The sequence below is a fragment of the Theobroma cacao genome, chromosome 1, assembly GCF_000208745.1.
Source record: "Theobroma cacao cultivar B97-61/B2 chromosome 1, Criollo_cocoa_genome_V2, whole genome shotgun sequence".
Taxonomy (NCBI): domain Eukaryota; kingdom Viridiplantae; phylum Streptophyta; class Magnoliopsida; order Malvales; family Malvaceae; genus Theobroma; species Theobroma cacao.
In genome coordinates this window covers 33278033-33294225 of record NC_030850.1, presented here as the reverse complement: position 1 = coordinate 33294225, position 16193 = coordinate 33278033, and the positions used below count along the sequence as shown (strand labels likewise).

At 34.0% G+C, this 16193-nt stretch overlaps 2 protein-coding genes and 1 pseudogene across 2 annotated transcripts in view; 1 reads left to right on the top strand and 2 right to left on the bottom strand.

Annotated features, from left to right (window-relative positions):
- On the top strand, positions 7043-8027 carry LOC18613917 (auxin-responsive protein SAUR32). The gene has a single exon (XM_018128864.1). The coding sequence runs from the start codon at positions 7379-7381 to the stop codon at positions 7724-7726; it is 348 nt and encodes a 115-aa protein (XP_017984353.1). The 5' UTR covers positions 7043-7378; the 3' UTR covers positions 7727-8027.
- LOC18613916 lies at positions 10137-11022 on the bottom strand (annotated as a pseudogene).
- Positions 13768-16193, bottom strand: part of LOC18613915 (CDPK-related kinase 3) — a 7721-nt gene continuing 5295 nt past the window's right edge. Inside the window, exons 7-12 of the mRNA XM_018126559.1 lie at positions 15636-15745; positions 15072-15179; positions 14765-14827; positions 14239-14406; positions 13986-14145; positions 13768-13941 (exon numbers count right to left, since the gene is read on the bottom strand). Of these exons, the coding sequence (XP_017982048.1) occupies positions 14008-14145; positions 14239-14406; positions 14765-14827; positions 15072-15179; positions 15636-15745 (587 nt within the window). The 3' untranslated portion in view covers positions 13768-13941; positions 13986-14007. The remainder of the gene's footprint in view (positions 13942-13985; positions 14146-14238; positions 14407-14764; positions 14828-15071; positions 15180-15635; positions 15746-16193) is intronic.

Genomic DNA, 16193 nt, shown 5'->3' with positions numbered 1-16193 from the left:
TTTACTCAAATAGAAAGAATTATTACTGTTGTTCTTGTTTTGTTCTTCTTTTTGGTTTCCCCTTTTTAGGCTTTAAGCTTTTCCCCCTTTCTCCCCAACCCCCCTTTTTTCGTATTCATTTCTCCATTTGTGCCCTTTTTTTTTTTCTTCTTTCTTTTCCTCCATTTTTTTTTTCCATTTTTCCCTTCTCTCCTCAAAGTTTTCTCTCACCCTCTGTCTGTCTAGCTAATTGCCAGGTGGTGATAACGAAGGCTCACTGGCCATGATAGTTAGTGGCAACAAATCATCAGCAACAAAGGGCGTCTAGCTAGAATTTGGGGTTTCAAGTTTTATTCTCTTGTTGCTTTCAGCTCACTTATTTCCCTGGTTTATTAAAAACTTAGTCTCCGAATCCATTCTTTCCAGTTGGGATTTGACTTTTTTATCTTCAAGGTTCTAGCCAAAATTCACTGGTGACTGGACCATACATACCTGGAAGAAAATAATATCCATGTGACTTGACGAATAACAATACAGCGGGTGCCATGTCAAATTGGCTTTTCCCTCGTATTGAATGTTCGAAATCCATAATAGACTATGGACCCTTGGTATTGGGTCATTTCAATAGCTGAATTACGAACCAAGATGAATTCTATTTGTGAGTCTAAATTTCTGTATCTCCTTAAGTGATTAATTAATTCATATCCTGCTTCGCAAAATGATAGTTGGTTACCACTTGTTTGGTGCTAGGTTTCAATGGTCAAATGGATAAAACTAGTTCACCATTTTTTTTTTGAAAAGTAAAACTAGTTCACCATTTAATTTTCTCTTCTATTCTGTCATATGCCTGGCAACACCATTTAGCAAAGTTCACAAAGGTTAAGACTTCTGCCACTGCTGTCAAACCCATCATTTAGAGTCCTGCAAAGAAATCTTGCTTGATGATTGTTTTTGACATAAGAAGGATTCTTTTTACATTTGTCAATGTGAAGTGAGTGTCAAATCACTCGAGTGCTTAAATTTAGTATTAGACTTTCTAAAATCCAGTGGAGAAAGAAAGATTCACCTTCGATGTCTCCAGATTACACTGCAGCTTTTTCAGACAAAACTACCTTGGACAAACTGGAATTAATTTGGTTTCCGATGTTTGTAGTACTAGAAAACAATCTAAGTATCTTCTAGTTAAAAGCGTAAAACAATAGCGAGCATCCTTTAACTCAGAACTCTAGCTGATTCTCTTATGGAGCTCACGTCTTCTGATGCCAGTCAGATTTGGGAGCTGAAAATGGCTGGGGTGGAAAGGGGCAGAATTTTATGGTTTCATTACAACATCCCCAAGCATGCCATGATTGCCTGGATGGCTATACTAAATAATCTGCCCACTCTTTCCAAGCTCTCTACTTTGGAGAATCCCAATTGCAAACAATCTGTGCGTCTATGCAAACAAGAAGTTGAAGATAGAGATAATTTACTTTGGTCATACTCCTACAGGCAGCTGTGAACTAAAGTGCTGCATTTCTCTGGTATTCATAGTACTGTTCGATGCTGGTACGAAAATTCAATTGAATCAAGCTGCTAAAAGGACCTAGTGGTCATCCTTAAAGTGCCACGGACTGCTTGTGTCTAGTTTCTCTGGATGGAAAGGAGTAGCAGGATCCATGGTAAGCTGGCTCAGGATGTAGATGCACTCAGTATTTACAGTGTTAGTTCTGTCAAGATTCAGATTCCAAGACTTCTCACAGGTGGCTATAGATAAACATGCCTTTTTATGTCAGAGCTGGAAGATTTCTACTGCTCTATAAATGTATTTTGATACTGTTCTGGAATTGAGTTTTTGAACTCTTTTTGTGCCTAAAACCTCAGAATTCCTTTCGTTTCCTCTTTTTTATTGCAGCCATAAAAATTCTGGTGTTCCAAAACTGTAGTATTGGGCTAAGCCCAAATATATGTTCACGATTTGAGTCCGGGTTTGTCACCAAACATTGAGCCATACGTAGTTTCTACCCAAATCCTTTCAAAAGAGGGGTAGTTTTCAGGCCCTGGGCCTAGCCAATCCGTGTTAGGCAACGGCCCAGGTCGAAGCTGAGTGAGTGGGGTGGAGAAGGAAGAAGATGTGCCTAACCCATTAATATGAGACTTTCTCCCAACTTAATACTCTATTTGGAGCGGAATCGTATCTTTAGCGTAAGGTTATGACTTATGAGTACGACATTTGGGGAAAAATTCTCAATCATAATAAAAAGCAATTTGGTAGATGCATGTGCAGAACAAAAAAGGGATGGATACAATTTGGCTACTTATATTTTTGAAAATCTGCCTACAATTCCTTTGAGTGGAACTCCATATGTCCGTGTCTAGTGATTTATACCCTTGACCCTATGTACATTTCAATAATTTAATGCATCAAATAATAGAGTTCAAGTCAAAATAATTTATATACTCATTAATATATAAAAGGCAAAGGGCATCCCTCCAAGCAAACCCAAAAAGGAGGGAGAAAAAGAATAAAAGGGGTGAAATATCTTTGAATAATAACTTTTGCCTTTTTCAAAAAGCCACACTCGCTCCCCCACTTTGGATGGTGTTTCCATTCCCACTTCCTCTTTGACTTTTGCATCTTCTTCACCACCATTTATGTCATCCAATAAAATACCATTTCTAGGCCCTGAAAAAAATAATTAAGACTAAGCTTAGTGTGGCAATCACTATGTTGGAGGGCAAAAGGAGCCTTGTCGTACTGCAAATTCAGATTTTATATATATATATATATATATATATTGTAGAGTATTCTTCTTATAGGAATAGATGATGTGTTGCAATAAATGACTCAGAATATCTTAGATGTGGTAGAGAGAAAGATTAGAGCAATATTGGGTGCTTTTACGCTTATAATGCCCCCGAGCGTTTCCACACTTGAAATGTCTTTGGACGTTTTTGCGCTTGGAATACCTTTGAATGCAGATATTTCTGCACTTGAAACATTCTTGAGCGTTTTCGTATTTAAAATGCCCTAGGTATTTCCACACTTGGAACACCTCTGCGTGTTTTTTACATTTGAAACATTTTCGAACGTTTTTAGTTTTTTACGCTTGAAACACTTATAATGTAATTTTTCTATAACACAACATTTCAAAAAAATAATAATTAGTCAAAATTAAACATCTACATATATATATATATATATATATATAATATATATAGTTCTTTTCTGTTTTGTATGAGCATATATTTGGGAATATTAAACCCAAAAAGAAGTTGAAAGATTCTCTCCTTTGAGATATTCCATTAGAGACCCTTTGAAGATTCAAGTGACCTGAAAAGCACTACTATTATAGTCTTTACTGAACGCAAAGAAAAGAGAAACTATCAAATGAAATATTCTTCAGCTTTGTATTGACGAGTTCTCAACATCAACTGAATTTTCCAGGATGTGGACACCCCATTTTCGCCCTTGTTCCACGTTGGTGACTCCGATGTTTTGCTTTGAATTAGTCGTTTTATACAGACCAAGGAAAAGCAGTCCACGTGTCCTAAGTTTAATGTCATGTAATAATAATAATTCTAGCAAATTACCTTTATTCTTTCCAAGAAAAAAATTGAAAGAAAGAAGGGAAAGGAAAAGAGGCAGGATTGGCTACAGCTCATTTCTGCCCAGCCTTAAGTGGCATGGCTTTGACAATTCCCTTCAAGGAATGCACTTTTTCTTATTAGAACAGAAAAGAAGAAATATGTTTCACAAAATCAATGATTCTCTTAAGGACTGAAAATTATCAAACCAGTGTTGATGCGTCGGTCAAATGCTACTTACAAGTCAAAGTCTTTGGGCCTGTACAGATGATTTAGGGATTAGGGCCCTGCTCTCCATCATTTTGTTTCTGCACAAGTCTAAATTCTGATTAGCGCAACGCACTCGTGTGCTAAAAATCAAGTGCGCTCTCAGTTGACCTTTGCTACTTTGTGCACTGCGTCCAATGCGTCGCCGCTGGTTATCGCAGCATTAGACCGCTTTAATAAATATTTTAAATTTATTATTGTTTGTGTAATTGTTACTTTTTTATTTTTTAAATTAGCATTACTGTTGGTAATAAAATATTTGACATAATGTTTTAAAATTTTTTAAAATTATTAAATAAATTTAAATAAAAATCATTCTTATATTACATTCAATTAAACTCATACAATTTAAGTTCGATTCAAGTAAATCTTTATTATTAATATTTAATTAATTATCATTATTAAAAATATTACTTATTATTTTATATTCACATAATGATAAAAAATATCACGTGATCATATTTTCATTTTTTATGTAATGTCAGTACCAAGTGATATAAAAAGATAAATAATATTTTAAATAAAAATAATTAATCAGCTATTAATTATAAAAATTTATTTAATTCAAAATAAAAATATAAAAATTTAATTTAATGTAATAAAAAATAATTTTTTAAAAATAATTCAAAATTTTTTTTAAGTATTATGTCTGAATATTTCAATTAGGTCATCATTTTTCCTTTCTTCATTTATGATAGGTTTGTAACTGCTCTCATAATTTGGAAGTATTCTGTTACGCTTGTGTGTCCTTCACTGGTAAGCACTAAAAAAGAATATCCTTAACAAATCCCCCATTCAACTTTGGTAAAAGAAAAAATTTGTCACTTTTTTTTCCTTTGTATGTTATTTTATTACCTTTTTGTCAGACATGATGGTAAAAGTCAAATGTGGCATTACCATTTGGGAATAAGAAAGAAAGAGCATTTAAAACAGAGAATGCTGCTCCCCCAAAACATAAATGCCAAGAACAAATCAAATCAGATCTTTTCATATATAAATCAATATATAGTACAAGTTTTCATTATTGGCCAGCTTAGCTGCCAAAAAAAAAATATGAATGAAGCATACAAAAATGTTAACCTCAAAAAATAGGAAAAAAATCCTCTGCACCTGACCCACTAGTGTCAAGACACCCTCTGCATCAAACCTCAGACCATCTCATCTAAAACCTGATGGAGCATCTGATTGCCTCGTATCAGATGGTCACAAAACTTTTTGGTGCTTTATTTTGTTTTGCAATTGACACATTCGCCATCTCTTTCGGTGTTGATAATGAAATCCAACACCATATCTAGCCATCTAGATTTTGGGACCTATCAGCCAGGGTCGATGGGGGGAAATCAGGGACGGTTTAGTCATTTTGACGTTACTATTTTATTCTCGTTACACTGTTTTTGGAAAACTTCAGCTGTTACTGCAAAAGTACGTTCTGTGGAGGACCCCAGTGTCCGTTGATTTAAAGTTTTGATTCTCCCAAGTGCCCAACGGTCACGGATTGAAGAATGAGAGATTGCTTTCCCGCTTTGCCCCTTCCTCTCTTGGAAAAACGATATTTGCCTCTTTTATTTAGAATAGTACTTCCAAAATTTATATAAACCATTTATTCCAAGTCAATAATAAAGAAATAAGTTTTCATTTCTTTCCCATTTTTCATAAAAAACTTGACTTCAATTTTCTTTTCTTTTTTTCTATTATTGGTTTGCTTACAAATTACAATGGTAAAAAAGATACAATTCAAAATTTTTTAGCACAAGTAAGATACCTTAAATATATTATCATGTACATTAATCAATGCTAATAAATTTAGAAAAATATATTATCATGTACAATTAAATTTCTTATTAATAAATTAAATAAATCTTATTGATATTTGTAATAAAAATATTTTTAATGAAATTCAGTCAATATAATTAGAATTTTTATATATTTGTAAATTAGATAAATTTTATTTATATTTAATAACAAAAAAATTTAAAATAATAATTATAAAATATAATGAATAAATATGACTATTTCCATTAATAAATTTTTTTTGACTTAATGCTCAATTAAATTCCTAAACTATTCAAAAAAATTTAAATAAGATTTTATTCTTTTATTGCGGTTTATCAAGTCCATATATTTTTATTTTAAATCAAATAAACCCTTATTATCCCTAATTTACTAATTATTTTTAGTCAAAATACCACTTATTAATTTATATCTATATGACACTAACATGCTTTGATATAAATGGTGAAAAATGCCATATAATTATGTTATAATATTAAATTAACATATCACATTGTCATCAATTATGATATGTAAACATATTTCATTTTCATCAATTAGAATATATTAGCATGATACGTCAATATCACATGATATAAATTGACAAATGATATTTTGATTAACTCAATCATTAGTCAAAAAGATTTATTTGACTCACAAAAAAAATGAGACCTTATTTAGTCTAAAATAATAATATAAAGACTTAATTGAACATAATAAAAGAATAAAAATTTATTTATTTTTTTAAAATAATTTAAATATTTTTTTTAGATATTATGTTAATTGTTTTAATATTCATATGTTTATATTTTTGAAGCCAGCAAGTAATGTATTAATTAGTTTAAAAAAGGAAAAAAAAAATCCCAATTACAACACTACTGGCAGGAATAAGAAGGTTGCTTCAAGAATTTTTTTTTGAAATAGAAAAAATGGATCTAGAAATCCATAAAATCAACCAAAGAATAATGAAAACCGCATGATTTTTTTTCCTAGTACAGATCCTTTTATTTTTCAAGTGCAAAAAACGAAAAAGCTAAATTAAATAAATGATGTAGAGGGAAAAAAAAAAACTAAAGCGTCCATTGACATTTACATAAGAGCAGAAGCTGAAGAGACCAAACCACCTCGGTGATGTCTATTTGGACATGTTCTAAACCTGCTATTGGCTGTCTTCTATAGATTTGTTTTTCCTACTGTACAAACAACACCTTCTTTGTTGCCTGTCGGTTATCCTTTTCTAAAATCCACATTCCACTAGACCTCCATTCACGTGTCCCTCTCTCTCTCCACTCACCATCCACGTGTCCTACCATTTCGATTCCTTATTAATTACATATTTTGCCATTCCTACCCCTATCGTACATCGATTTTCCCCTTTTTATCAGTGTAGATTGCCCTTTTATCAGCGTTCAGGAATCAATTTTATATACATACAGAAAAAACCCATAGTGCTTTCCGCAGCATATAAAACCCACTTTTTTTTTTCTTCCTGTGCTATCGAATTCTTTCCTCTCCGTCTTTCTCTTGCTTCGGCTATATATATATTTATCTTCTCTAATTTCTGGTCGGTATGTGTTTACCTGTTGGTGTGGATTATCAACCATGACCAACGTGCCTAAGTCTCTCAGATACTTTTCACTTAACATTTTCAAACAACAGCCCATTGCAAAGGACCCTTGGCCTTCTTCTTGATCTTAAATTCTCTGCGGCCTTTTTCTTTTGTTTTTCAAGAATCAAAGTAGGGTTTTTACCTTTGTGTATTAATCTTGTTCTTGGATTTTTTTTTTTTGAAGAAATGGGTAGTGGAGAGAAAAGTTTGAGGAACTTTCATTTACACCTACCACACCTTCACCATCATCATCATCATGCGAAGAAGCAAGCGAGGGATGTGCCGAAAGGGTGTTTGGCTATCAAGGTTGGGTCGCTAGGAGAGGAGCAACAGAGATTCGTGGTGCCCGTCATATACTTTAACCACCCGTTGTTCATGCAGCTGTTGAAGGAAGCTGAGGAAGAGTATGGGTTCGATCAGAAGGGTACGATCACAATCCCTTGTCATGTAGAGGAGTTTAGGAATGTCCGCGGCTTGATTGATAGGGAACAGTCCCTTCATCACCACCTTCATGTCGGATGTTTTAGGGTTTGAATTGTTGTTTAACTGATCATCAAAGGAATTTATGGTTTTGTAAGTGCCAAACAAGGGCCCAAACCATGAAGAAATAGATTTGATTGTTCGTAGTATAATTTTTTCTTGGTTTTGTAAATTTGGGAGTACTGTTATTTTCTAGTTTGTTTTTCTTGCTTTTTCCTGTTTCTTGGTAGGCCTTGGATGGTTGGTTGATGATGATGATGAGACGATGACGACAAACGTTGCTTGCAATTGCAGTGAATATGTTATTTTGTTAGGAACCGTAATGGAAAAAAAGAAGTAAATGCCTTTTCCTTTATCTTGAGATTCTTTTTCTTTCTTTTGTTCCTTTCTTTTCTTTTCTTTTCAGTGCTAAAGATGAATATATCGGAGAATTGAATGGTGTTTGTTTGGCATCATTAGAATAGACAAGGGCGAACTCTTGGTAGGGTCATTGCTGTTGCTTTAAGTTTAAAATATTGGGCACCATCACTGTGGAATCACTCTTAGCAATCACGGATTTAATTATTACTAGTATCATTTTACGATTAGATGGTGATGACTGAGAGCTCCTTTTTCCCTTCTATGCCAACTCTTCGAAAATTTATTGGCAGTAAATATGTTATGGGATTAACCAACTGTTTGATAAGGTTAATCTTTATTAACGGATTTTGTGTTTAACTGTGCTTATCTTATCCCGTAACCAAAGGGGTGTAAAAACAACAAACTTACAGATTTGATTGTTTTTTCTACCGATGGATACAAGTTTTCGTAGTTATCAACAACTGTGTAGGATCGAGGAAAGCTGTACGAGTCAGAGCATGGACCATTCTCTCGGATTCAGGAAAATCTGAAGTCACTGAGAAATCTTCGAAATGGGTGAAGGACAGCATCGTACATGCAAACGGATGAGACTCGAGAGAGACTCAACTTAACTGAGAATTTTAAAATTGAAAACTGACTAAAACATAAACATGTCTTACACTAATTTACTTTTTCTTTGGTTGTCTGGACCGTATTGAATTGAGTTAGGTGATGGGAGGGGACGAAAAAGACGAAGAATTGAAAGAGAGGTGATAGAGTCAAGAAAGTCAGTGATGGACGGTGGGCTTCAAATCCCTGTTTGGTAAACGTCCTCCTTTGATACCCATATTTTTTTTCTTTCTTTCTTTCTTTTTCGGTTTCCGGTAGGGCACACATCTGCCCTTAACTCCAGACACGAACAAAGGGCAGTTTTTTTCCTTTCGCACCTTTTTTCAGACTATTTATTAAGGTTTATATGGTTCAGGAATAACGAGATTCACTGGCATCCTTGGGATCCATTTATGTTACGGAAATTGAAAGTTTTAGAAAGAAAAGCCGCCGGACGGAAGAAACATTGTGGGCCTTGTAGGTGGTGGTGAGGTTTGGCTGTTGTACACAAAATCATTTAATGACTTCAAAAGAGTTATAAATGCCCATGGAACTATCTATTCATAGGGTTTTTGTTTGTTTCCATTGTTCAATTTATGGTGGGTCGTGGAAGGTTAAGTTTTTCTGTTTCTGTTTAAGCTTTTAGGGTTTAGAATAACGCTTAGAAAACGCTTGGTTTCAGTGATAGTGACAATGGAGCAAATAAATATGGCTTGGAACTATTTGATCAGTATATCTTATTATCAAATATTATATATTAGGAATTTCGAAAGAAAATAGTAATGCAATGTACGTTTTTCTAGCTATATAGCTGACTAAATCTTAGTATGTAATTCAAAACTATAATAAGGATGATGTGAGGTATGAACTCATTCTAAATTCTATGATAAACAAACCATTCAGGAGTCTGAGAAGCTGTTGCCATGTTTCCCCATAACTGTAGAGCTACCACTTGGAGCGTAGAGATTGCTTAAATTATGCATACACATCATAATAGTATGCTAGAAAGATTAATTCATGAGTACTATATGAAGCATGCCTGCTGGTCAAATAATATCAATTCTAGAATAGATATCTCAAGGCAGATAAAATGCGTTTTGAAGATAAACTTTTGATCTACACTGAGGCTTAGTCATCGTATTCAAGTATTGATGGTGAGTTGATAAATTGGCCATTGGATGATGACTGTCCAACTTGATTGACGAAAACGAAAAGGATTGGAAATTTCCAACGCATCCAAATCGATCTTATCTCCAAGAGCTCCAATCAACCAGCCCTGACTAATTAACCCTTTCAACCCCTGCAGGACATTGCTTCATTTTATGATATTTTCTACTTGAGCTTGTTGGATATGTAGATTGAGTAAATATCGTGGGAAACTGAGTATAAGAAAGCTAATAACAATTTTTTCTCTTTTTCTTTTGATGCTCAAAAAGTAACTAAAGGTTTATGTGGAATTGCATGCTAACTCCTAAGCAGGCCTGCACCTTAAACAAACCGGGTTGAACCATTGAAGTTACTGAATTGAGCACTCAGGTAAAGCAATAGGATACCTACGCCGGTCTTGACAATGAGAATATATCATGAAATTCTTCCTAAAATCCTTCATTTTACTCCTTTCATCTGGCCTCAAACCGTTGAAACTTTCAACAGAGCTTGCAGTGGCATTTTTGCACCGTTGGATCTGCCCCTCCGTGGAGCATTCATGACCTTGAATGACAAAGAAAGTAAAATCAGCCTTGAAAGGGGCATAGCGGTAATTGACCTTATGTTTGCCTTCGCCTGTCGCCCAAGTAGAGCCATCCCAGATTATGGCATACAAAGACATTGGCTTCGAAGGGTAGTCACCTCCCATGGCATCAACCCTTCGAACCTGTCTTAATTATTGGGACATTGTCCACATAAAATATGGTCCAATTTTTGTTCCAAAGAATACTGTAAGTATGAAAACCTTTTGCCGGGTTGAACCAGAGTTTATACCTCTCTTCTCGACCTCTTGTAACACTCTCATCCCGAAAAGATTGGTTTGGACAAGCCATTCTTGCCCTGGAACATTTCCTAGGAACTCAAAGTCAAGTTTCGTCATGGTTGGTTCTGAAAACATCAGCATTGGAAGTATAAAACGCGACAACAACTCCAGCAGTGTGATTAGCAGGAAGTTTAATGGAAGCACTGAAGAGGGCATTATCGTAAAGGAGACGAGATCTAAATCCACTGCCTGAAGATTTAGTGAGGGATATTTGGACAGACGTCCCATTCGCATCAAGGAAATGAAGATTTTGATCTCCAAAAAGGGTCGAAAACGATTCATTGAATGATAAAAAAGTTACATTGCCTGGTAGCACGGACGCAGAAATGAAGGGTACCATGCAAACAAAGCAAAACCCTAGTAAAAAGGCCATCTTCTCTTTAGCGTAAGGTCAAAGAAAGATTATAAAGAAAATACAGTGGCATTAATGCTGTGAGAACAAAAATAAGTATTCAGTAAACACTCTTATTTATTTATAAATTGTGGACGTTATAGAATTAAAAATGAACAGGGAGATGATGAACAGTTGTAAATTTATACAATTCATTAAATTCATGACAAGGAGCATTGATTCCCTAATTTTTGTGATCAATACTCTTTCTATAAAATCTTGGGAGTGACTTAAGATGAGAATCATAAATTTTTGTTAATTTTTAATTTATATTTTTGGGTAGTGGACGGTTGTGCTTAAACTTGTTAATTAATTACCTAATTCAGCGTAAAATATTTTTGTTGTTTGCTTCACTATAGTTGACCAAATTAAAGAACAATATAACAAAAAGAATTAATTAATTAGAAAGAAGGATTTTAATTTTCGGCTGATACAAATTAAGAAGGTTCTGGCATGGAGACCTGTGGATTCTGATAGTGATTGGTTAACAACTATACATAAAGAAAAAAAAGAGAGGAAAATTTGCAATAATCTCAACAGTACTTAGGTGAAATATAGATATATAGAGAGGCATATATAAAGATATACATTAAAATATTGAAATTATTTTACTCTTCTTACGTATTCCTTTTTTTTTATATAAGTTTTATGTCTGATCGGGTATTTTTTTTATGATTATTATTTTAATTTTAAGTTTAGCAGGTCACTTAATCAGAATTTTTTTTATTTTACATAGTGATTAAATTAAGTTACTTATTAGATAATTTAAATAAAACTTGCTACGTTATCTCGTTTCCCTTATGCTCTTCACGATTAAGCGGCACGCATGATTAAGAGTAGGGAAAGCTATTCAAAGGTACTTGACTGCTTTTTAGTTGTTACCATGTCATTTTTTAATTTAATTTTAAAATTGTATATATTGTTTAGTGTGTATGAAAAGACCTGATTAATCAAATAATTTGTTGCAATTTTTGCACCCTTTTTCTCTTTTTTTTAATCCTTTTTTTTTTTTTTTGCATGAGGATCACTTAAAATTTCTCCCCTCTAAAAAAGGAAACAATCACTTAAAATCCAGTTTTAATCAAGTCAAGGCTATTAACAAAAAATGTGACCATAATAAGTCATGAAATTTAACTTGTTACTTGATTAAATCTTTTATATCATCTTCATTGCACAAATGTGACGATTCAAGTCTATGTATTTTTTTTGTGTGTAAGTATTATTCTAATTACATGTATATATGTACATTCGTGTATATATATGAAAAAATGACACTTGACCTTATTTAAGTGATCACTTAGTCATGCTATGCATGCGTGCATGTTTGCTCATATTAGTCATGCATGATATATCGTGTTTCTATCATGTCGAGAGCTTCGAAGGAAATAGACAAGATATTTTAATCTCATGTCGAATAAGTAAAAAATTTTGGAAAGCTTATAAGTGTAGGCGTTGTATATCTTATTATGTTTGCCTTCTTGGAGCCTTTACAGCGTCCCCACCGCCAAGAACACTATCTCCATTTTCCTTCCCATTTCACTATACCAAAGAGCTCATTGAACCAAGTCGGATCAGTTAAAGGTTTTTTGAACCAGTTTTAGGGTATGTTGTAGTGAATGGAATCGATTTTAGAATTCATAAAATCAAATTGAACTGACTTTAAACGTTTATTGAATCGAGTTTAGAATTTGTTAAATCGATTTTAAAGTTTATTGAATTGAATCGAATCAATTTGGTTTATTGAATTGGGTTTTAAGGTTTACAAAACCAAAATGAGTGTTCCCAATTTATTCACAAAATCAAATTAATCTTTTGAAAAAAGAGCAATGGCTCCATGACACTTTCATTAAAAAAAAAATATGAACGAGATTTCCACAGATGAATTTATTAAAAATTTGTTGGGAATAGTATATGCTGGGAGTGATGTGGCAGACATGCATCATGGTATGTTTTGGAACGTTGGCTTCACTTGTACAGCACCGAGACCAAGTTTATGCTCGATAGCTGGCTGCAAGAATTTTGATGAGGATCTGCTCATTATTAATCCAGAAATTGGGGTGAGAAAATTTTAGACAAGGAAACCTAGCGCTTTGGAAAATAAGAAAATCATGAGGAAATGAACGAATGCGTCGTTTGCTAGATGGTGCGGCCGAACATTACCCTTCCATCCTCTATGTGGGACCATAATTTTACTTAGCATGTTCGTGTGACAGGAAACTTGTGCCAAGTCAATTCAATCCCTCTTTCATCCTTGTCATTTGTCAAGCAGCCCACTGATTTATACAAACGATATTTTAAAATCTAATTCCCTCAGGTTGTGGTGGAACCTGAGTTGTTTAAGGAAAATGGCGTTGTCTGGCTGTACATAGATTCTTACGATTTGGGGTTGGAACTTGCTTTGCCCTGGATTGAAAAGGAAGTTATTGTATCTTCTAGGGTTGATCAAAACTCCGGACACTAAATGCCAGTTTGCATTACCTCAATATATTGGTTCATTGGGCATATAACCTTGACTTCTCTCGCCCCAGTGGAAATCCTGGGCTAGAGTCCACAGCCCAAGTTGTGGGGAGGGAGGTGAGGTGATGGTACCTATAAAAAGCTGATAATGTACAATTAAGTCGAAAGTTTGAAAAAGATTGGCATTCGGGTTTTTCCGTTGACCCATGCCATGAATTTACCAAGTGTCTTCAACTCAAATCCACATACACGCACGACAAGCAAAAATGGGACATGAGCACGATGAAATTCTCACTGTAAATTTTCCTCAACAATCTCACTAACATATTTCACTTATGCACATTTTTCTGTAACCAACCCTAAAGAAAAATAATTTTTGGAAGAAAAAAAAAATAAAACCCCAAAAGTCATTCAAAATGCCATGAATTTTAAGAAACTATATATATAGATATATATAGATATATATATATATATATATATATATATATATATATATCAATGGCTGAAAAACTAATGATGTCTTGTATTAGAGCTACGAAGCGTCACACCATGTAAAAATTTTGTGTATCCAAGTAAACTAAGCTTTCCATCAGAAATTCTGATCCAGTCTTTGAGGAATGAATAAGCTGAAGGGCCAACATTCAACTCCTGTAGTCAAATCAAAAGGAAATCACCACAGCATACATAATATTAGAACAAGAGCAGGGTTGTCTGCTATTTGGAAGCAAAAAGTGAACATACCCGTGCCAATTCTTCAATCGATATTACTCGATTGCCCTCCTGTTCGAAATGCTCAAAAGCGATAGAGGCAATTTGCTCCCAGCCTTCAACTGCTTCCAATTGATGTGTGCTGATTGCAGCTGCACAAAACTCTTCAAAGTACATTTTCCTATATGCAAGCGACCCCATCTGGGCAAAATAATGATGCAACAGTGAGGAACCAAAATTCAAATGACAAATGAAAACCACGGGAGGGAGGGGGGACATTTTCATTGTATTCCAAGAAAACACAGACCTTAGAAGGCAGAATTAAGGTGATAGAAGCAGGTAAAATCATAAATTGCTGATTAAGATGCTTAAACATTTGGAAAGTGAAAGCGTATATAAACAGCAAAAATCTTTTCATATTAATTAAGCAATTTTAAATAAAACCATTTCCATCTTGGAATGAAGTCTCATAAGCCAAAATGTCTACCAAAAAGAAAATTTCTGAGAAGATAGCGTAATAAAAATTGCTACAAAGAAAAGCTTCTATTAAGTGCCTTACTGTGTTAACAATGTCAGGAACCCTTGATTCACCCATTGCTTCGGTTGCATTTCGAGCAAGAGCCTACAAAATTGATACACTGATTAATATAATTTTTTGACTTTAAAAGAAAGAGAGAGAGAGAGAGATGAAAGATAAGATTCCCCCAAAAATAGAAAAGAAACAAGGACGGATTACTGAGATATCCCATTATTTCAAAATTAAGTCACCACATCAGGTCAATGAACAGAATAGAAATCAGCTTCAAACAATTAACCATTTTAGACTTCAAACTTAAATTGATAGGGTCATAGAGGCGGTCAATAACCATTTTAAAATTTTCAAGAGAGACACTCCCATCTCTATTTGGTTCCAACAGCCTGAATTGTGCCCTGAGATAAACCAGCTCATCTTCAGTCAATGCTTTCGAAAGAGCCTGCAGTTGTAACAATTACAAAAAAATACCTTCAGAATGTGACAGAAAGAAAAATATATTTAAAACACATGTTCATGGGCCTGCACAGACACAAACATACTTGTGCATGCTTTAGCCAGTCAAAAGCAATCATGTTCATAGAAAAATTCCATTTGCTAGAAAGCATGGTATTCTTAATTCCTTTTGCTAGAAAAAAATTACAGTTATAAAGAATGCTAGACAGTTTTAAGAAATTTGGATATTGAAAATAAAAAATACTAATTCTATGACCAAGATAAATGGGCTATTTTCTATAATAACAATCTTAGGTTTTCACTACGATTTTTGCAATTTGTCAAAAAGCATTTTGACAATCCAGAGTAAGAAATGACCATAAGGATGTCCTAAAAGGGAGGGAAGGAGAACAGGAAAGTGAAAGTTGACAATTCCATAATGAAAAAAGAGAAAAAATCATACCTTTAGTGCAACGCGTTTGAATGGTGTCGCATGAAGGTATGATTTGACTAACTTATAGATCAATATATCAAGAGGTATTGTGCGACTGTCATCCCGCAACCAAGGGTGATCTGAAATGACATAAGTGTCTATCAGTTTTGAAAAATAAGAAGCATCAAAGTAAAATACAGACACACAAGACACAAACATACATATATATTGATAAATAAATGAATTCTAATACTATAAAAGATTAATTATCTATGCCCCTCACAAGAATAAGCAGGGAATATCATGTGAAAGCGGAAAATACAGGAACTATGACTTGTCAAGCATCCAACAAACAATTTGTTTGGTTCCACAATTGTATGATATGACAAATCTCAGAAATGATTAAAGCTTAGAAACACAAAGAAACCAGCTAAATGAAAATGGCTTCACCTTATATTTATACTCATATTCAGGGAATTGAGGGAATTGAGAAGGCCATCATAGACATTATTGTTTTTCCCAGTTGGATTCATCTTTGTTTCTCTATGATGCTCTCCTTTTGCAAGTCCATTATTATTTACCACCTAA